General features: G+C 33.3%; 1 protein-coding gene and 1 long non-coding RNA gene across 4 annotated transcripts; one reads left to right on the top strand and one right to left on the bottom strand.

Moving 5' to 3' along the window:
* Nucleotides 1-770: 770 nt before the first annotated feature.
* LOC118646657 lies at nt 771-5,352 on the bottom strand. 3 transcript variants are annotated; one of them, XR_004964163.1, is made up of 4 exons: nt 5,123-5,352; nt 4,834-5,019; nt 1,402-1,917; nt 771-1,277 (listed from the first exon to the last, which is right to left on the bottom strand). It is a non-coding gene; the product is annotated as an uncharacterized LOC118646657 (long non-coding RNA). The 3 variants fall into 3 exon arrangements; XR_004964162.1 differs by having other exon boundaries at nt 771-1,575; nt 1,699-1,917; XR_004964161.1 differs by having other exon boundaries at nt 771-1,917.
* A 10,544-nt stretch (nt 5,353-15,896) lies between these two features.
* On the top strand, nt 15,897-17,939 carry LOC118646679 (skin secretory protein xP2-like). Its single transcript, XM_036290130.1, has 3 exons — nt 15,897-15,918; nt 16,030-16,103; nt 17,181-17,939. Exons 1-3 carry the CDS (start codon nt 15,897-15,899, stop codon nt 17,937-17,939), a joined length of 855 nt encoding a protein of 284 aa, XP_036146023.1.
* The last annotated feature ends 6,680 nt before the right edge of the window (nt 17,940-24,619 follow it).

Below are 24,619 nucleotides of genomic sequence, written 5' to 3'. Positions count from 1 at the left end.
GGGCTAATAATAATTTTTTTTCAATTCTTTAAAAAATACATACTATTATTATCTCGAGTGGATGAATGGGGGACGTCGTCCAAATGAGTATTACATATGTAATTGTCATTTAGCAAGTTACATGTCGATGTACTTGGTGTTGGTTTGGTTACTTTGAATCCATTTTTGCTTGCGTTTAAATTCTTAATATTAGTCGATTCGACAAAATCAATATTATATCTACAACTTTATATTATAATTAAAATATATGATTTTGTCTTTTATATAACAGGATACATGTAGTTACAATGGCTCAATAATATAATTTTATTTGAATAAAAGTAAAAAATCTGTATTAGAAAATTATTGTGTTTCAAAAATAAAAACATAATGTAAGTGTAACAATTAACAAATGACACTATATTCATGTATAATTCGTTTCTTTATTAATTGTTTAAAATAATTTTATGTAATAATGTTAAATAACAAAATTATTATTAAAAGGCGATTTTTGGCGATCGTATGGTACAAGTATCAAATCGTACCAAACTGTACTAGAACCAATAAGATATAAGTAAATTTATCTTATTGGTTCTGGTACAATTTGGTACCAAACAATCGCCTAAACAGGTAAAATGTATATTCTTAAAATAAGAAATGTATCATTCAAAAACGTATAAATAAATTGTAGTTTTTTAAAGAATATACGTACTTAGCACTTTCCATTAAAGAATGCGCAACGAGTATTCTATAAAAACATAAACTAGATGTCAATATTAATATATTTTTTATTTTTAGCGTGGAAGATTTAATCAATAAAATTTTATTTTCTTTTACGACTCGGCATCCCCTAAGGCCTAATGTGTAAGTTTAATATCATGACAGATAAAAAAGCAAAGAATTTTTATTATTATACATTTTCAACAGAATAAATTTATGAACTTAATGTCAGGTCAAAGAAAGAAAAAAAATTGAAAATTATATGAAAAATGTTAATATTTAAATAAAACATTAAGTAAACATGATTATCTCATTAAGTAAACATGATGAACTCTTTAAGCTATTCTGTATATAGAGCAAGCATTTCTTTTATATTAAACTTATCTAATAATTTTTCAAATTCTTTATTTTTTAGTATACTCATTTCACAGGAATTTAAATTAAACATTTTTTTAGACCAAAATAATAATCAGTATCTGTTATTTTTGGAGGAATTGGAAGAATGCTGTCAGACTCCTCAGATTCTTCACTAGTATAAATATCTTTAGCCTTAACCTTCTTTTTCAGAATTTCGTCCTCTGAGGAAATAATTTAAAATATAATTTAGTATATATTCTTTATAAAATACATTACATTATACATCAATAAACTTTAATATTTACACACTAATTTTAGAAAATAATTTTTGTTTATGGAACAAACCTTTCGTTTGTTTTCGTTTTGTAGGGGCGCTATTTTCCTAATCGCTATCATTCGTATCACTTGGAAACAATCGATTTTTAATCCTTTTTCTTTTTGTACCTGCCTCAATCTCTGAATTTAAATCGAATGTACATTCAGCTTTTTTTGTTTTCAATCTTGCCGTATTGTAATCATCTAAAATTATACAAATAAATGCTTACATTACAATGAACAATAGCAATATATATTACTTTTCAGTCCTAGAAAAATGACATTAAATAATAATATAAATATTTTTTTTAGTGAAATGCTACTAACCTGCTAATACGTGCTGTTCCGGAACGTAATAATGTCGTAAGATGGCCAACATGTATTTTGTTCTGTGTTTTTTCGAATTGCGGCAATAATCTGTTCATACTTAAATGGAGGCCAGTAGCATTTGTCGCGTTCTATCCAGCTTGATGGTACTGTTTCAACAGTATTATCTGCCGCAAACTGAACTATTGTCCATGACGGTTTTAGTTTCTCCATTTCTGACTAAACATAAAAGCAAAAACGCAATTTTCTTTCATAGATTCAATATTTCTACACGTGAAAATTATACGTTTTCAACGTTTTCAAAGCTGGACAGCATCTCATATATTATTATTTTAATTATTACATGCACACATTAATTTACATTCTAAATTATATTCCATTCATGAATGAACAATATGCAAAGAAAACTAATGTGATTATCATTATTATGCGTAAAAAGATATATTATATACATATAGAAAGAGATTATAAATATTGATATGTAATATTACTTAAGTACTTTACATGAGACAAATAGTACTAAAACAAATCAACAATATGGCCCTATTAGTAACTCAAATTACATTTTTCTTCTAATACAGAAAATAAGAGATTTATCTAAGATATATATATAATCAATGAACAGACAATTTTAAAGTAATAAAAAAGATTGAATGACGATAAACATAAAATAAATTAAAAGTAATATTAAATACAGGATTATTATTTTGTGTGTGTGTGTATATAATCTGTCTTAATATAATTATGTAGCGATATAATATTATAAATGTGTATTGAGATTATAAATTATTTAGAATAAATTAAAATTTTTTAGATGTTTTGATAATAAAAATATTATTGCTTTCTCTATACTATCTTGTCTTTATAATGATTTTATAAAAATTATAAAATAAACTAGACAGATTCCATGTATTACTCTTAATTTCGGGTAATTTAGCAAAAAATGTGTTTTGTTTTTTATAATTGTGCATGTAATAAAAGAAAAATAACATATCTATTTTTGTAATTTAATCTAACACATTTATTTGCAATTTGGTCCAAATTCCAAAAGTGTAAATTGCCGAGATCACAGATTTCATAAATGTCGAGTTTTGAAGATTTGCAGGGTTCGGTATAAAAATCTTTAAGCATCTTGTATTTTTTCCAATTACAATAGTATTTTCATTATTAGAAACAAAATTCTGGATAACTATAATACTTCCATCCAACAAACAACAACAATTATCAGGTTCTTTAATTGTTAATAAAAAATTTTTAAATACAGCTTTATTAAATTGTTTATAGTTGCGACAATGTAAAAGCGGACCATTAAAATGTGGATTTAAAAGTTGAGGTTTATTACATTGTTTTATGTTTAGATTAGGATTTATATAATTATTTTGTTCGCGTTTATCCGGCAAACAATTTGCTCCAATGGCTTTTCATTTTTTCGAATCATTTTCAATATCGTTTGCATATAGTTTTCAAACGGGAAAGCGCTGAATTCTTGCAGTGATCCGAACCTTTTCACATCATCACAAAGATGTAATAAATGATGTGTATTATGCGATGCATTTTCTTTACCGTATAGACTAATAAATGTTTCAACATAATATCTTAATAATAATTTTGCATAATTTAAATACACTGCAATATGCTTTGAACTGCATAAAATGGTAATAGCTGCGTGAAAAGTTAAAAAAATTAAATATTTATCATAATTTAGTACAGATTTTAATACAACCGGCCCTGTATATAATAAAAATGTCCTAAATTCGGTAGCTTTCTACCTTTTACTTTCTAATAATGATCTTGGTTTTCTATTAAAATCACATGGTATATTATATTTTTGCTGTTGTAATAATGTTGATATTATAGATATTTGCTGCGATGATAATTTAGCACGAGGTTTTCCTTGACACCATAAAGAGATAACTTTTTTAACTTCTCCCAAGAAAAGTAAATGCATTGGATCTGATGGGAAATCATACACCATATCAATTGGTTTGTTCTTTTTCGCTGCACTGCTGCACTGATGCAACAAGTTAGAATGAGAAAAAATATATTTGTCTCACTTTAACTTATTGCACCAGTGCATCAGTACAGCTAAAAAGAACAGGCCAAATATTTGGAATCAATTCTAATATCGATGTACTCATATGATAATCTGGTTGTGATTTTAATCTGAATTTTTTGTCTGTTCTTACAATGAAACTTTCTAAGTATGGAAAGCACACTCTATTAAAATGATATTCGCCTTTAGCTTCACATTTTGTACACGAGTAATAACCTGAATGATCTTTTGTAAATTTTATAAAAGACTGAGCTGGTACATCACAAATAAAACCTTTGATTTTAAACGGATAAATTATTCCATTAACTATTATACCATGGAAAGATTGCAAAAATCTATTAGCATCTGCAGGCTTTTCGTACCCATGATAAATCCCAATAATGCCAACATTGTTGTAACTGTTAACCAAACTGCATAAAATAGGATAGACTTGACTCCCTGAACTTTTAGACAAAGGCAAGCCATCGATATTTATAGTAATTTCGATTATCTGCAAATTTTGAAAAGAATACTGCGATCCTTTTGCAAGTTTCTCCGCGCAATAGTTTATTCCAAAATATAGTGTCCTGGTTTAACATTATCTGCATATACTTTTCTCATAGTGCTTAATAAAGTACGAGCATCTCGAGGAAGTTCTGGATATTCAGGTTTTATATATGCCATCAATTCATTTAATGCAATATGAGTTATTTGATTTCTAACAGCCCACATCCTTGCAATTTTGATGTAATACTTATATCATTATTCTCACAATGTTCAATATTAATTAAAAAATTGCAATTAACTGCATTATCATTGTTAATGTAACTATTATTATCATCTGCATTATTTTCGTTATCAAAGGCCCTTTCTTTATTTAAATAAATCATGTTTATATGTTCATCTTTTTTACTGCTTGATACATCATTATTACTATAAATCATGTTTACGTGTTTATCTCTTTCACTACTTGATATATCATTATTAGTATTTGAAACTAAAGATGTGTTAATAGTTAATAAAGATAAATCATGAATAGATTCCAAAGTATTAATAGATGTATCAGCTATCTTTTTTGCACGTTTATAATATTTTCTACTTACTTTAGGCATTGCTTACTTTAAGAATTTCCAATGTTTCAAAAGATCCAGAATTAATTGATTGATCGTAAAATCCTGAGTGTTTACTTTGGAAAATATTATCGGCAAACAATGTCGCAGATAATATAGAAAGTGAATTGTACAATCTGCGTTGTAATTAAAATAATATCCATAAAATAAAGATATAACCTAAAATATAATGCATATTAATTAGTATCTATCCTTCCTTACTCAGCCTTAATCAAAGCCATCATCCACATATGTACAATTTTAATAAAGTCTATATACTTACCGTTTTATTGCGATAAATACGTATGGAAAACGTTTTCAAAAAACACGAAATAAAAGTAGAGCACGTACGAGATCACAAGGCATCAATTGCCGGTTTCACGACTTTCAGGCGACCAGGCCAGACCAGACGACACAGCGAAAAGAAGTTGACAGAAGTAAACAGAAATAAAAAGACATTTAAATAAAAAGAAACTCCAAAGCTGTACGCTGATAGCGCGCTTCGCGACTGACGCCTAATGGCTCTCGCACACTAGACGCGATAAGCGACGAGCGATGAGCGATAATGGCTTTTGCAGACCAGCAGCGCGATCTCTGTCGCGCGCGATGTCCAATGAGCGACCGCCTTTCCGCTCTTCTTTGTGCCCCCATTGGATACATTTGTAGAAATGATAAAAATTAAGGACAGACACGAATGACTCATTATGTATGACAATGTATAAGGGTCAATCATCGTGTGTACTGAGATAATAATTAAGACTGTTTTAATAATTAAAAATCGACAATATGATCCTGCGGACCCAAGACCTATGGATATTCTATGGACGTCCAAATATTGACCATTGATGGATGTCCAAAATCGGACATACGATGAACATCCATTTCATGTCCACGGACGTGCGGACGTAAAATAGACACAAAATGAACGTCCATAGGATGTCCTGTGCTGTCTGGGTTCTAAGAGATGGCAGTGCAATTTGTTGATAAAATATACCGGCCGGCACCGTTTGAGGTTAGTTAGGTTAAATCATTATGCATGTGAATTACGTGTGTAAATAAATTTTTGCAGTGATTGTGTTACATGTAATTGGTGCTTGTGATTTAGTGACAAAATTGATATAATAATTAGACATCTCTCTTGACGCAAAATATCCTGTTGAAAGGATGGATCTAAACTGTCTAAAGGTTTGTTTTATATATAATAAATTAAACACGAAGAAAATTGTTTTGATAATTGCAAATTACGTATTTTAAAATAAATTGCATTGAGCAATATGTAATTACATTTACTGCATAAAATATAATATTGCAAACGTTTTTTATTTTAAGTTATCTTCAATGCGAAATTAAATTATCATCTCGTATAAGTTTAAAATTGTAATACTAATTAGAAAAAGGTGGAGATATGCATTTAACAAATAATTATGAAAAAGCATTAATCCACATTTCTTATACAGGTTTACATCAGAATAACTAGCTGAAGTATAATTTTAATTAACATCCCTAGTAGTAGCAATTTCTTTCAAGACTGCTGTAAATTTTACAGCAGATCTTGGGAGATTCTGCCAGCAGAACGTTATGATCTGTTTCCTCATTTTGTTCAAGATCTGTACAACTTTTCTGCTTAGAAAGAGTGTGCGACGTTGCTTTCCCCCGGGAACCGCCAGGTCCGAGGGAGCTACGCCCAATTAAACGGTAATCTTTATAGACGGTAACGAGTAACGCTTTCTCAGTTAGAATCGGTAGTTTACGAGAACGGTATCTTCAATAATCCTCGAGAATGCTCTCGATACGGTATCGGTAACTTGCATACGGTATCTCCCAATATATCGATTGAGATTGCTCTCGAAGCGATAACGGTAATTTGCATACGGTATCCCCCAATAGATCGATCGAGATTGCTCTCGATACGATAGCGGTAACTTGTATACGGTATCCCCCAAATATATCGGGCGAGATTGCTCTCGACACGATAGCGGTAACTTGCAGAAACGGTAACTTCCCAATACTCTAAATTTTTGGGCGCCAGGCGCGACTTCTCGCGCCACACAATAATTAGCGATAATGCGGTAACCAACTAGAAAGCGTTACAAGTGCCGGTAGCTCTTTACTCTAGACGGTAGAGTGGCGTGATTCTTAAAGTGTGGAGATGTCGGACCGAGGCAGATCGTAGAAAAATTCGATACTCAACTTGTTAAACAATTAAAGAGTCATATTATATTTCGGTAGTGATAGTGAAACGGTAACAATGAAACAATGAGCTTTACTCAAAGTGTCTACACACAATTAATCCACGGATATAACTTTGATAGAGACAGAAACGAATTAGAGATACAAAGATGCGGAAACTATAAAATTGATAATGCGAGGCGGGAGGCCGACGAGGCTCTCCGCTCGAACAGAGACAAAATTAATAATTGCGGAAACAATTCGCGGTAACAATGGATTCTAATATAACTATGACTGTCGGTACCGGCGTAGTCCGAGAAGGACGCACTCACGTTATCAAATATTCGGGGCCGGTCGGTCCAAGCCCTCGTGCGGCCACAAAACTCTACTCTTTGCTTCGAGTTATTTTACACTAAAACAATAGCACCAACGGTATCGGATTTCGGATGACCGATATCACAATTAAAAACGGTATCCGGTATCCGGTCCCGCACGAGGGTTGACCGCCTTATCCGAACCTTACGTATCGATGGCTGCCGAGTGATGGCCTTACAAAGTGAACGGTGTCCTGGTCTCCGAAGTCCGGTAGCGGTAACTATGGCGGTAACTTGGGGCTCGTCCTAGCCGAAACGCACGCTGATACGGCTTGCCGAACAGTGAGGAGCCCCGGTCCCGCGCCGGCCAGCTCGAGCCGCCACGCATGCGCGTGCTTCGATTTTCGGTCGATCCGCACGCCTCGATCCCATGCTGCGCCGCATCGCCTCTCCAAATGCCTCGTGATCCGCGCGTGACGACTTCTGCCGATGAGAGCGCTTTGGCTCTGCCATTTTCGGCTGGCCATGCCGTGACCGAACCGATCTTGGTGGCGGGCGGTTGACATTTTGACGGTCGCTCCCCCGGTCTGCAGCCCGGTGGCGTGCCCTCGGCGTGATTCCTCCTAAGAATCTTTTATGTCGCCGGTATCCTTGCTGCCACGGTATCCTTGCGGCAACGGTATCCTTGCGACTCAGGGCGGTAACAAGCAGCGGGGCCCGACGCACGGCTAGGCGGGAAAGCTCTTGGCGGGGCACCTCGCCTACTGTCGATTGCTCGCGATACTATTCCCCCGACGGCTGCTCCTCCTCCGTTCTTTGTACAATAAAAAATGAGCCCTCACTCGGCACCTTAAATCCTAAATATCCTAATACGGACCACGAAAACTAGAAGAAGAAAATAATTAAAACAAAGTCGCGTCCCCCCTCGGCTCGGCGAGGAGGAGTCCCAAACCGACCCCCTCGGTTGGACTTATGCCCTTGTGACGAGCGCGACCGGACGCGCACGTCACAAGTGTCAGTCTGCTGACAGACTGTTGGCAGACGGTTGACAGTTATGAAAAGAATATGCTTCAAGATTGTTCAATTTCTTTGCAGTAAATATCTGCAAACAGTTCATTGTGCATGTACAGTGCACGAATCTTACAGCAGACTGTTAACATAAACTGCCAGCAGAGCGATTGGTAATAATTTTTAAATATCTGATTAAATTCTGCTGCAATTACTGCATGCAGATTCTGCTTCGCAGAAAATGCTACTAGGGATAATCTTAATTTTACATGTCAACATATATTATATCTACGTAACATAAATTTTTGGTACATTTCCAACTATGATGCACTTTGATTTAATACACTGTACCAATATTGATTTTTTTTTCAATAATCTTGACATTTATTATTTAAAACCTTTGAACACAAATATGTTTTCATGTCCTGACAAAGTCTTCCATTCTTACTGTTACTTCTATTTGGACAGTATATTTGATTTTCATAATTACAAGTATTTTAATCATACATGATCATTTTTACATGACTATATAGTAATTCATATAATGTTATACATGTATTGAAAGGAAACTATATAAGGTTGGAATGTTTGCGGCATTATATTTTATGTAATTGCATATCGCTCAATACAATTTTTTTGTACTTTTAGTCATTAAAATTAACTGACATCTAGAAATGTAAAAATCTTGGTAAAAAAATATATAAATCAATATTTTTCATATTTAAAATAATACTTTAAATCAGAAGACCTTAGAAATTTTTAAATATTTAAAAAATATCTTACATAATGAAAAATTATATTTGTTAAAAAATGACATTGAAATGAATAACCGTTATTGTATACATTTTTTATATAAGTTTTAAAAGATTGATAACAATCTAGCACCGTGTGCAATAATTTCTAAAGAAAACATTTTTAAAGAAAATTTCTAAAGAAAACAATTATTTTATTATAAATATATCTTTTTACATTCGTGCCACTTTTACATCTTTTTACATTTTTGCCATTGTTGTTGAGTAAAGAATATTAATGTAATGTCAACTATTTATTTTATCTTTCATTTCTTTCATTAATTATGTTGTTCCTTTTTTGATTACAGATGCAAAAATTGACACATTGACCGTGTTCAAACTGGACAAAGTCTACTAGTCGTATAGCTGAGTGATTGAGTGTGATTGATTAGATCTATAAGTAATAATCAATTTGCATGTTCAATCCCTCAGCAAGCAGGCTAGCTATTGTATCTGGTTGAACATACTAATTGTACAATGATGGAATCGTTCTGTACGGCAATATAATCGTTTGTGGCCAATTTATTTCGAAGGTTTTACTATAAACCGTACCTGTCATCATGAGAGGATCACAGGTAGCAAAGTACAAATTATGATACGCGACCAAGTATTGTATAATGGTTTGATTCACTTTATACTCTAAACATAGTTTTTATTTTTTTGTATGATTATGAATTATTTTTTAAAATATATTATTGAGAGTTATATTTGGAAATTATTGTGCATCGCTGCGCATTTGACTGTTATTAGTTCTTCGCTATCTAATTAATATTTTACATTAAAAAAACCTTTATTTCCTGGAAGATTCTATGTAGTGTCAAAATGTAATAATTGTTAATAATAAATTTTAACAAAATGCTAAAAGCGTTTCTCGTGAGCTGACTAGTTTAAAAAATTGCCACCGATCGAACTGGCCTTACCGAAAGTCCTCGCTCGCATCATTTTGCTCTCACATTCTGCGTGTCGGATATATTTTATATAAATAAAACATTTTTTATGCAAAATATTTTTATTTAAATATAATTATAGTTATTTTTCTTAGTCAAAATCAATCATTACCTAGTTGCTCGAGTACTTTATTTTGTTACCGATGTTCAGTTCTCGCGGAATATCTCAAGGGGGGAGGGAGTGGAGAAGCAGGAGTAATCTGAAGTCCGCAAACGAATATAGAAAACCACTCCCGGAGTTTCTCTTTCGACATGGGGAACAACGTTTTCCTGCGAAGTAGTTTTTTTACTGCCGCTGAATGCGTGGAAATTTATATCTAGCGTACGAGAGCTGTCGTCTTAATGTATAATGGGATTTTCTACATCCTTCCGGACTATTACGCTATAAATGACTTGTAAAGATTTCCGATAAGAAAAACTCCTCCATAGCAAATAGCGATAAACACGCCGTGGATCTAACTTCGGAAATAGCGATGGAACACGATTTTGTATTATGCCATGTGAAACTTAAAGAAAAATAATTAAAAAATAAACAGCTGGAAGAAACGTTTTGCACTATACTTAAATGGATTCATCAAGTTTGGCAATGTAGCGCGATAAACAGCCTGGCATGCGTGATATTCAGTGAGCAAAATAATATCGTAAACGGTTCTTCTTTCTTGAATATCAAGACGGAGGACATCGTTATACGAACTTAGAAAAAAGTATTGAAACCGTTGAATCATCTTGAGAATTATGTATATGAAATAAAATAATTTTTTAAACATCGGATACAGTAGTATTGAAAAAACCTATCTGGCTATATATCAGTTTAGATTTATAACACTAAATAACTTTATAACGCTAAATAACTTTTGTTAATAAAAATATATTTTATAATTTTCATTTATTTATACATGTTTAGAACGCATCTCTTACATCTAAATTATAATGAGATTATAACGAGATTATAATATGGAATTAAAATGAGATAAAAAATATATGGAATTGTGAGATAAAAAATATGGTTCATCAAAACATTTAACATTATTATTCACTTTGTTTATTTCAAAATACAAAATTGTTGGTATACAAAAATATTGTTGGCCCCAAATAGAACACAAAAATAAATGAAAATAAAATTATAAAATAAAATTAGTAACAAATAAAGTTTTTATGCTTATTATGGCTATTATGGATATATCTGAGGAACGAAATGAACGAAAAGAACAAAATTGCTCCTGATCACTCGCGGCGGATATGTTGAATTATGACGTCAGAGGCGAGAAATGACACGTTGAAAACTCTTGCGTGCTATTTTCAAATAAAAAAAAGATGTCTGGAAAACAATACTTTAGATCGGTTTAGCACACTTATAAAATTGTTTAAAAACTATCATTTTTCAACATTTAATAAACAGCCGTAAAATCTGAATATAATACGCATCCTAGTTATGACTAGGGTTGTGCACGCGCGGCGTCACGCGCTAGAATTTACTATTAATCAGAATTCGTATTACGTTTATATTTTACGGCTGTTTGTTACTATCAAGGAAAAGGGTAGTCTTTGAACAAATCGGAGACAACGGTGCTCCGATAAATCCGCGAGCTCGTGGCTTCACTCAGTACGCCGGAAAATACTACGATAATTACGCGACTTCCCCGCGGCTCGCCCAATCCGCGAAATCAGTGGCTTTACAATAGTGTGACGCTCGTCTCACCACGTCGTCTCTCTCTCGTTCGCCTCCTCCGGATCGGGATGATTTAGGCTCCTGCGTCCTCTCTTACAGCTCTCGGCTCGGGATTCCGGAACGCACGCACAATATATTTTACTAAGTCCGCAGCACGAGTGAGGAATCCTGGATCTCGCGGGAGCCGCTCGGCGGCGCGCCCCACCTTGCCCCCGGCACTCCGGGCCCTTATTGGCTGATTTCGCGAAAATCGATTTTCGCGCAGAGCGCGGTGCCCACGCTGTCGCCGGCTGATCGATCCAAACCCGGCGGTCGATAGTTAGGGGCCCCGGGCACGAGAATCCTGGCGCCTCCTTCCGCGGCCGTCTCTTCCCTCCTTGCCAGGCGCATCCCCCGCCATCAGGGCGTTATTTCCTCCTCGACGGGGCGTTGGTGGATCATTAGCTGTCGTGATCCTTTCGCCGGACTTCCTGTGGTATCGGGTCTGCAGTCGCCCCGTCGGGATGCCGGCTTTGCGCCGTCGCTGGCTCCTGAAAGCGTGATTCGGCGGCAGTATCGAAATTCTTAAATGGCACAAACGGTAGACAAGATAAGAGCGGCATTACCTGCGGACCCCCGCTTAGAAAGGGTCTTCTTTGACTCCCTCGATGTCCATTCCTCTGCAATCTCCGGGAAGGTTCTCCGTCGAGACGAGACGTCCGAAAATTATAACGAGATCTTCAGAGCCACCGATCTCCGCCGCACCCGCGGTACAGCGCTCGCCAAAATCTTAACAATTAATTGAACGGACAACACGTGGGACGTCACACACACAAAAGTACAAGATAATACGCTTTTGCGTCCGCTCCCGAGCGGGAGGACGCAGGGCCCGCGTGATGCTAATGCATAAAGGCCCTCAGGGCCTTGTGACGGACAGCAACCTGCGGCTGTCACGTCACAATATATATATAATCAATATTATATATATACATTTTATATAATAGGGTAGAGTAATTTTTTTTTAAATCGCTTCATTACTGTTGTTCATGTATTTTCATAAATCCATAAAAAATAATTTTGCATAAAAAATTTTTTTGACAAGCGGAAATTTTAAAATGAATATTTATCTTTAATAAAAAAAATTGAAGAAATCGAAAGTCGCTTGAGCACGCTAATGCTTCATCTATTCTTATTTCTCATTGTTTACACAACATAATACAAATTTTTTTCACTGGCAATTCACGCTTTTTTTAAATGTTGTTAAATATTAAAGAGATTGTTTATATTGTTTATATATATATATATATATACATCAAAAACAGATTTTTTACAATATGTCATAATTATTTTTAAGAAACAATTATTATAAACTACAATAAACCGATCGTTAATTGAAATTAAAAAAAAAATTTTTTTTTCAATTTATTTGGAATCGGAGGGAATAAAAAATCGGTTACCTCTAATATATATAAAGAATTATATGATTGTAATAAATAATTCGGAAGATATTTTTAAAAATTTATAACTGGAAAAGTACAGAGCATTCGACAAAACGTCAAGATACGTATATTTATAGTTTGGTTTCCAAAATCGCCAAAGAAATTGGCGTCCCCATACCCGATATACTAGTTGTGATATCTTCTTGTCATTAAAGGAACCTTGTATTGAAATATCTTCATTTGCCAAATAAATCAGAATATAATTAGTTTATTTTTAATCTTTTCAATTAATTTATATTTATTGACTATATATTTTCTTCTTTGGGGCTGTCCATATATTACGTAAGTATACTTGGAGAAGGGAGAGGGTCAGACAAATTCTGGCAAATGCCTACATGGAGGGAGGGGGGTCGTACATATACACTGAGCAACAAAATTAACGCAACAAAAATTTTTACCAAAATTTCACTCAACTTCAAATAATCGTAACTTCGCGAAAACTTATCGTATTGGAAAGTTCTTTTTTTTATTTTAAAGCTTGAAGTCTCTATTTTAAAGAACATTTGTCAGATTTTGATCCTCTCCTTTTCCCTTTTTGGCATCTCTTCAAAAGTAAGAACGTGTTTTGTCTTTAAAATTTTTTATACTTTGACGCGCTCCATGGGGTGCAGTGAATTTTTCTTCAAGCTTTAAAATGAAAAAAAGAACTTTCGAATAGGATCAGTTTTCGCGAAGTTACGATTATTTAAATTTGAGTGAAATTTTGGTAAAAATTTTTGCGTTAATTTTGTTGCTTAGTGTACTTACGTTAGATTTTTTATGTCTGCTGCTGATGAAAAACGATGAACAATATTTGCAAATAGTTTTTCATAAAGTACAGAAATTATTTATAATAAGTAAAATAAGAAGTTCTATTAGTTTTGCCAATATTGTATTCATATTATTGCATTTATATTATTTTCTCACAATATTTGTATTGAAAAAGTCAAAAGTGAAAGTCGACTAATAGTCGACTTATAATTGATTTATAATCGACTTAAAAAGTCAACTTTTAAGTCAATTGGGAAAATTCAACTATAAGTCGACAGTCATCCGTGTCGTATGGGGATAGATTAATTTTTTTTTCTACTTTCAATTATTCAAAGAACTATACAATTGCGTTGAAAACCAAAATCAAAACGCCAAACAAATTGTTAATAATATCAGCAAATAAAATATTTTCAGACTTTATATCGAGCAAACGGAAAAATCTTACGTAATTAGGGTGGGGGTCTCAGAAGTTCTGACATTTGCTGACATGGGGGAGGGGGAAAAACTAACCAAAAACTTGCTTATGTAATATATGGATGACCTCTTTGTGCATATATCAAACATTATTTTATATTAGATACGGGACACCCTATATATATATAGGGCTCTAAAATTATATATATATATATATAATATATATATAATTTATATATATAATATATATAATATATATATATATATATATATATATATATATATATATATATATACATATATAATATATGTATATACATATATTATAACCAGCATGTTTAAAAAAAATTCTGTAAATGGAAAAATAGAAATCAAGTACTCGATACAAGTTGTAGCTTGTAAAATTTGAAAAAAAACCTTACTTATAAAATAAACTTATTATAATAAACACAAAAAATTTTTATGCCAACATTTACCCCAAAATCGATTTTGAATGTCACTTCAGTATGTCTATTATAAACAATATATATTGAAATATTGAATGTTTATACCTACTGACATATGTATATTAACTAAATATAGAAAACTAATTGAATATACGTATACGAGTATGTGCATGTCACATTAAAAAAATTTGTCTTATATATATATATATATATATATATATATATGTATATATATATATATATATATAAATTAATCAATTTAATTTATAAAATGTATTACAATAATTTATATATAAAAATAATTACAGTAATTGTAAAAAATGTAAAACAACAGTAGTATATATACAGTGCGATAGATACGTTGTGCTTGTCATCGCGTCTTATAGATAATATTATTGTAGTCATTTCTCGGTCAAAACAAATCTTGATGTATAATATCATTATTAAAAATTAAATATTTTCAGTTTTACATAATTGCATGCTAATACGGGGTGTCAGACTTGAAACGCAATAGAATAAAGCTAGTATTATAATATTTTAAAAACTTTGAAATAATTCATCTTTTTCACGCGATCGTGAGACTGGGAATTGCATCCTCAGCTGGCCAGCAAGGATCGTAAGGATGGATCCAGAAACAAGGAATTACTTCTCGATTAATCTGATTACAATATAGATATATATTTGCCGTAGTGAATACAATATATAATATATAGTGTCGATTACATTTTGCGTTGATTTGCGTACGTGGGGTTTGTTTAAAACGCCGAAACGTTTGGTTGCCGCGCGACGCGAGATTCGTCGCCGGTCGTCGATCGCGCCGGGGCTGTGATGCGATTTCCCGGGCACGCTCACGCACACATCGGACTCCGTCTATCCGTGAGGCACGCGCGCTCGGCTGCGATCAGCTCATGCCGATCGCACGTGCCTCACGGATAGACGAAGTCCAATGTGTGCGTGAGCGTGCCCGAGCTTGAAGTCGCATTACAGCGCCGGGGTGCGTGGAGGGGAGTGCTGATTTGCGAGATTGTGCGAGCTTCTTGTTACTAGCCGCGTGGACACAAGAACGAAAAGATGCCACGAGAGACACGTAAAGGTAAGTAAAAGTCGTTACGTATATTTGTTATAATAGTAATTTTTATATTAATATTAAAATCAAATAGAGTAAAAAAGGCTAATCAACAATTAATTTGTATTTTTATTGCAGTGAAAAGTTTAGGCAGCAGTAAGACGACAGCGACAGCGACGCCGAAACCAACGATAGTTATGTCGACGGCGCCAGTAACGACAGAGGAACGACGGCGACGATGTCGACGGCGACGATGTCGACGACGCCGACGACGCCGGCAACGACGAGTGAAGCGACGGCGATGACGACGATGTCGACGATGACGACGATGTCGACGATGACGACGATGTCGACGATGACGACGATGTCGACGATGACGACGATGTCGACGATGACGACGATGTCAAGGCCAATAATGATAGATGCAGCGACCGAAACAGCACCACTGTGTGTGCCTCGAATGATTTCGAGGCACACACAGTGCCCACAGTGGCACGGTTTACAAGGCGAGATAAGCAAAGTAAGTATAAATATTTAGGATTCGAACGTTCACGCCGGCTGAAAAGAAATAACCAGCGTGGCGCGGTCGACTCTCTCGAGTGTAGCGCAGCGATTCTCCGCTTGTGCACGGGCTTCGTGGACGAACGGCCAGACCCTAAAATAATATTTATATATATAGGATGTCCCGTATTTAATATAAAATGTTTGATATATGCACAAAGGGCATCCATATATTACGTAAGCAAGTTTTTATTTATTTTTCCCCCCTCCCCCATATCAGCAAATGTCAAAACTTCTGAGACCCCCATCCTAATTACGTAAGATTTTTCCATTTGCTTGATATAAAGTCTAAAAATATTTTATTTGCTGATATTAACAATTTGTTTGATAATGTTCTGACTTTAGTTTTCAACGCAATTGTATAATACAAAACAGATATTTTCAGAAATATAACTAGAAAAGTACAGAGCATTCAACAAAACGTCAAGATGCGTATATTTTTTGTTTAGTATCTATAATTAGCATCCCGATTCCCAATACGCTAAATGCGATGTCTTCCTATAAATAAAAAAATTCTTGTATAAGATATCTTTATTTGCAAACCAATTCAAAATAAATAGCTAGTTTGTTTTCAATTCTTTCAATTAGTATGTGTTTATTGACTATATATTCTTATATGTGTACATATCAAGCATAATTTTTTAATTATCAATAAAATAATTATAGATATCTTTATATAAAATATATATTATATAGATCTAGTAATACATATATAATCTTACTTTCAGAAATTAAAACAAACGCATCGCGACGTGCAAAAGCAACGTCGAAAAAATAAATGGCACGCAGCCACAAGATATACACCGGCGCCAGCCGCGCCGGTGGGATATGCGTCGGCATCAGGCTCATCCGCGGGATACGCACCGGCGCCAGCCGCACCACCGGCAGGATACGTACCGGCGCCAGCCGCACCACCGGCAGGATATGTATCGGCGCCAGCCGCACCACCGGCAGGATACGTATCGGCGCCAGCCGCACCACCGGCAGGATACGTACCGGCGCCAGCCGCACCACCGGCAGGATACGTACCGGCGCCAGCCGCACCACCGGCAGGATACGTACCAGCGCCAGCCGCACCACCGGCAGGATACGTACCAGCGCCAGCCGCACCACCGGCAGGATACGTACCGGCGCCAGCCGCGCCACCGGCAGGATACGTACCGGCGCCTGTCACGCCATCGGCAGGATACGTACCGGCGCCAGCCGCGCCACCGGCAGGATACGTACCGGCGCCAGCCGCTGCACCGGCAGGATACGTACTGGCGCCAGCCACTGCACCGGCAGGATACGTACCGGCGCCAGCCACTGCACCGGCAGGATACGTACCGGCGCCAACCACTGCACCGGCAGGATACGTACCGGCGCCAGCCGCGCCACCGTCAGGATACGTACCGGCGCCAGCGGTTTTATCCAAAATAAAAAGCGTTCGAAAGCTCCTGATCATTCGCTGCGGTATGCTGAATCGTGACGTTAGAGGCGAGCAATGACACACTGAGAATTCTTGCGTGTTATTTCCAAATAGATATTTGGATGAAACAACACTTCAGATCGCTTTATCACACTTATAAAATTGTTCGAAGACTACCCTTTTCCTTGATAGTAATAAACAGCCGTAAAATATAAACGTAATACGAATTCTAATTACGTAAATTCTATTACATTCACATTTTACATCTGTTTATTAACTATTGGAAAATAATAGTTTTTAAACAATTTTATAAGTGTGCTAAAGCGATGTAAAGTATTGTTTCATCCAGACATCTTTTATTTGGAAATAGCACGCAAGAGTTCTCAACGTGTCATTTCTCGCCTCTGACATCATAATTCAACATGGCCGCGAGTGATCAGGAGCAATTTTGTTATTTTCGTTCTTGTTCCCCAGATAGAACAGAATCATATAATAACCATAACTTTATTTGTCACTAATTTTATTTTATAATTTTATTTTTCATTTATTTTATTTTTTTATTTGTTTTACAATATGATTATCATGATTTCTGTGTTCTATCTGGGACCAACAATATTCAACATGACCGCCGCGAGTAATGAGGAGCAATTTTATTATTTTCGTTCTTGTTCCCCAGATAAAACACAGAATCATATAATAACCATAACTTTATTTGTCACTAATTTTATTTTATAATTTTATTTTTCATTTATTTTATTTTTTTATTTGTTTTACAATATGATTATCATGATTTCTGTGTTCTATCTGGGACCAACAATATTCAACATGACCGCCGCGAGTGATAAAAAGCAATTTTGTTTTTTTCGTTCTTGTTCCCCAGATAGAACACAGAATCATATAATAACCATAACTTTATTTGTCACTAATTTTATTTTATAATTTTATTTTTCATTTATTTTATTTTTTTATTTGTTTTACAATATGATTATCATGATTTGTGTTCTATCTGGGACCAACAATATTTTTGGTGGCGAAATAAAAGTGATAAGTTTAATATACCATTATATATATATTTTTTTTTATTATCCTACTATAATCCTACTATAAATTATAACTATATAATTAACTTAGATGTAAGAATATATGTATATAATGTAGAAGTAAAAATTATAAAATATATTTCTATTAACAAAAGTTATTTAGCGTGTTATAAATCTAAACCGATACATAGCCAGATAGATTCCTTTGATACTACTGTATCCCATATTTAAAAAAATTATTTTATTTTATATAAATAATTATCATCAACATTTTTACACTACATATAGAATCTTTTATACAGGAACTAAAGATTTTTTAAATGTAAAATATTAATTAGATAAAACCAATAACAGTCAAATGCGCGGCAGTGCACAATAATTTCCAAATATAATTCAATAATATATTTAAAAAAATATATCATAATCATACAAAAAAATAAAAACTATGTTTAGAGTATAAAGTTAATCAAACAAAAAAATAAAAACTATGTTTAGGGTATAAAGTTAATTAAACCATTATACCATGCTTGGTCGCATATCATAATTTGTACTTTGCTACCTGTGATCCTCTCATGATGACAGGTACGGTTTATAGTAAAACCTTCGAAATAAATTGGCCACAAACGATTATATTGCCGTACAGAACGATTCCATCATTGTACAATTAGTATGTTCAACCAGATACAATAGCTAGCCTGCTTGCTGAGGGATTGAACATGCATAATTGATTATTACTTGTAGATCTAATCAATCACGACGCTAAATCTAGTAGACAGAGTTGGCAGACGAACGCCGCGGCCCAGAGACGAATACTAGGGTAGGGCCCCAAAAAAAAAATTTATTATATGATATAATTATAGCTTTCAAATTGTATAAAGACATAAACCTAGTATCATTGAGTGATTTTTCAAATAAATTTCAGGCAAACGAAGTTATTAAAAAATCTTTACAAATGTTTATAACTATTTATTAAATAATAATCGCAGCAGCTTCCACATGCATTTGATTGAAAGAACAAAACTGCAGAAATATTGTTAGTAAGGGATTGTTAAATTAATTTTTTAAAATTGTTTAATAATAGCGTTCCCTCGCGATTCAAATGCCGATGCACGAGGAACCTTACTAATAATATTTATACACAGTTTCGTTCTTTTAATCAAATGCGTGTGGAAGCTGCTGCGATTTATATTCTGAAAACTGTAATAAACAATTTTAAAAAATTGTTTAATAATAGCGTTCCCTCGCGGTTCCAATGCCGATGCACAAGGAACCTTACTAATAATATTTATACACAGTTTCGTTCTTTTAATCAAATGCGTGTGGAAGCTGCTGCGATTTATATTTTGAAAATGGTAATAAACAATTTTAAAAAATTGTTTAACAATAGCGTTCCCTCGCGATTCAAATGCCGATGCACGAGGTACCTTACTAACAATATTTCTACAAAGTTTCGTTCTTTTAATCAAATAAGTGTGAAAGCTGCTGCGATTTATATTCTGAAAGTGGTAAGAAACAATTTTTTAAAATTGTTTAACAATAGCGTTCTCTCGCGGTTCAAATGCCGATGCACGAGGAACCTTACTAACAATATTTCTACAAAGTTTCGTTCTTTTAATCAAATAAGTGTGAAAGCTGCTGCGATTTATATTCTGAAAGTGGTAATAAACAATTTTTTAAAATTGTTTAACAATAGCGTTCTCTCGCGGTTCAAATGCCGATGCACGAGGAACCTTACTAACAATATTTCTACAAAGTTTCGTTCTTTTAATCGAATGCGTGTGAAAGCTGCTGCGATTTATATTCTGAAAGTGGTAATAAACAATTTTTTAAAATTGTTTAACAATAGCGTTCTCTCGCGGTTCAAATGCCGATGCAAAAAGAACCTTAATAACAATATTTCTACAAAGTTTCGTTCTTTTAATCGAATGCGTGTGAAAGCTGCTGCGATTTATATTCTGAAAGTGGTAATAAACAATTTTAAAAAATTGTTTAACAATAGCGTTCTCTCGCGGTTCAAATGCTGATGCACGAGAAACCTTACTAACAATATTTCTGCAGTTTCGTTCTTTCAATCAAATGCGTGTAGAAGCTACTGCAACTATTATTTAATAAATGTTTATAAAATTTGTAAAGATTTTTTAATAAATTTGTTTGCCTGAAATTTATTTGAAAAATCACTAAATGATACTAAGTTTATGTCTTTATACAGTTTGAAAGCTATAATTATATCATATAACAAATTTTTTCTTTGGGAGCCTACCCTAGTATTCGCCCCTGGGCCGCGGCGTTCGTCTGCCAACTCTGTCTGCTAGATTCAGCATCGTTAATCAATCACATTCAATCACTCGGCTAGACGACTAGTAGACTTTGTCCACTTTGAACACGGTCAATGTGTCATTTTTGCATCTATAATCAAAAAAGGAACAACATAATTAATAAAAAAAATGAAAGATAAAATAAATAGTTGACATTACATTAAAATTCTTCACTCAACAATGGCAAGAATGTAAAAAGATGTAAAAGTGGCAAGAATGTAAAAGTGGCAAGAATAATAAAATAATTGTTTTCTTTAGAAATTTTCTTTAAAAATGTTTTCTTTAGAAATTACTGCACACAGTGCTAGATTGTTATCAATCTTTTAAAACTTATATTATATAAAAAATGTATACAATAACGGTTATTCATTTCAATGTCAATTTTTTCATTAAACATTTTTTAACAAATATAATTTTTTATTATGTAAGATATTTTTATAATATTAAAAAATTTCTAAAGTCTTCTAATTTAAAGTATTATTTTAAATATGAAAAATATCAATTTATATATATTTTTACATTTCTATGTGTCAGTCCATTTTAATGACTAAAAGTACAAAAAAATTGTATTAAACGATATGCAATTACATAAAATATAATGCCGCAAACATTCCAACCTTATACAGTTTCCTTTCAATACATGTATAACATATGAATTATCATATAGTCATGTAAAAATGGTCATGTATGATTAAAATACTTGTAATTATGAAAATCAAATATACTGTCCAAATAGAAGTAACAGTAAGAATGGAAGACTTTGTCAGGACATGAAAACATATTTGTGTTCAAAGGTTTTAAATAATAAATGTCAAGATTATTGAAAAAAAAATCAATATTGGTACAGTGTATTAAATCAAAGTGCATCATAGTTGGAAATGTACCAAAAATTTATGTTACGTAGATATAATATATGTTGACATGTGAAATTCAAATTATCCCTAGTAGCATTTTCTGCGAAGCAAAATCTGCATGCAGTAATTGCAACAGAATTCAATCAGATAAGATTAATTAAAAGATTGTTACCAATCGCTCTGCTGGCAGTCTATGTTAACAGTCTGCTGTAAGATTCGTGCACTGTACATGCACAATGAACTGTTTGCAGATATTTACAGCAAAGAAATTGAACAATCTTGAAGCATATTCTTTTCATAATTGTAAACCGTCTGCCAACAGTCTGTCAGCAGACTGACACTCTTTCTAAGTAGAAAAGATGTGCAGATCTTGAACAAAATGAGGAAACAGATCATAATGTTCTGCTGGCAGTATCTCCCAAGATCTGCTGTAAGATTTACAGCAGTCTTGAAAGAAATTGCTACTACTAGGGATGTTAATTAAAATTCAGCCAGTTATTCTGATGTAAACCTGTATAAGAAATGTGGATTGTTAATGCTTTTTCATAATTATTTGTTAAATGCATATCTCCACCTTTTTCTAATTAGTATTACAATTTTAAACTTATACGAGATGATAATTTAATTTCGCATTGAAGATAACTTAAAATAAGAAACGTTTGCAATATTATATTTTATGCAATACATGTAATTACATATTGCTCAATGCAATTTATTTTAAAATAGGTAATTTGCAATCATCAAAACAATTTTCTTCGTGTTTAATTTATTATAAATAAAACAAACCTTTAGACAGTTTAGATCCATCCTTTCAACAGGATATTTTGCGTCAAGAGAGATGTCTCTAATTGTTATATCAATTTTGTCACTAAATCACAAGCATCAATTACACGTAACACGATCACTGCAAAAATTTATTCACACACGTAATTCACACGTAATTCACAACGTAATGATTTGACAGGATAACCTAACTAACCTCAAACGGTGCCGACCGGTATATTTTATCAACAAATTGCACTGCCATCTCTTAGAATATCATCGCACTAATCTTGCACTTTTTTCTTTGCACTTTCAGCTCTGTTGTGCTCTTCGCACCGATTCCGCATGCATGTAATATATAAAATTTTTAAACACCGAAATCTTTTTTTCTAAGGTTCCTAGGCTCATTCTAAAAGCACAGTATTGTTCCTTACTGAAATGCCAAGTGCGCCCCATGCTTATTTTATACATATAAAGTCTAAAACTTTTATACACAGCAAATGTTTTCACGAGTCGACTACAGAAGTCGATAACAAAACTATAATTTTCTAACTTTCTTTCGTTTTTCGTATAAAATTAATCGCAGCGCACCGTGTTATTATCTGTACTTTAATTTTGGAGAAGGATTTTTAATTCCATGCAATCAATAAAAAGATTTCGGTGTCCAAAAAATTAATGATAAAACAGAGCAGTTTAGTATCCCCTTAAAATAAGATTCTAATATACACATAAAACTTTAGTAAAATTTTAGTATACGATGTATGTAAAATTTCAACAAACAAATCAAGTATATAATTTGTGTAAAATAGAAACATACCATCATTGAAAAGAAATTTTACTGGAGAGTTTTCTTTATCTTCGAGACAAGTATTTTGCAATGTAGAAGATGAAGACTGTGATTGTGACACATTAGATACAGTACGATAGGACGGAGGAACAACTCTATGCTTTGTCTGAGATTTTTTTGATCTTTCCGTTAAAAGGGAAGGAGATGGATTTTTCAAAAGTGTTTTTACTTTTGCTTTAATATCATCTGCTGTAGAAATGTCTGTATCATTACTATCAGTAATGACATTAAGGGAGGAATACTTTATATTTTTTAATTTCTTCGGAGAAAAATCAATTTCTGAACTATCAGATTCTTGATATCTTGCAGGTTTGTGTCTTTTTCTACATTTTTCTACGTCAGTTTCCCCAGCAGCAGTATCAATGATGCTGTCTTCTTCTGCTTTAAGACAAGCTTTACATGCTTTTGCATAAGTGTCTGAAATAAAAAACAATTAATTATAATGAAAGCATGCTAATTAATAAAAGTTTCTTTTAATTATAAAATGAATTAAATATATATAAATATATTCCACAGATTGGAAATCAACTATTTATAAATACAATAAAAAAATATTATTTTTGTACTTAATGCTTTAATTGAAAATTTTAACGTTTTTTGATAAAAAAATATGAATATTAATAAAAAATAAAAATACATTATAAAAAAAAATTCGGTTTTTAATATAAATTTGTTTTTCTTAAGTAAAGAAAAAGAAAAAATAAATTTTGTAAATAAATAATAAAATAATATTAATAACATATGCATTCTATTTCTTATAAAATACTATATTAAGTCCTATAAATGCATTATTGCTTTATTATTATATTACTAGATAAATCAATATTTACCATTGTTGTGTCCTTAATAATTTTGCAAGGATAATTGTCAGTCGCGATTTCGCTGGAGCCCTAGCTAGCATTCGGGCCTGGTGCCCCCCTCTTACTTCCTTCTTCTGGCTC

This window comes from Monomorium pharaonis, chromosome 7 (genome assembly GCF_013373865.1).
Source record: "Monomorium pharaonis isolate MP-MQ-018 chromosome 7, ASM1337386v2, whole genome shotgun sequence".
Classification (NCBI taxonomy): Eukaryota; Metazoa; Arthropoda; class Insecta; order Hymenoptera; family Formicidae; genus Monomorium; species Monomorium pharaonis.
The sequence above is the reverse complement of the archived record's forward strand: the minus strand, read 5'-3'. Positions and strand labels throughout refer to the sequence as shown.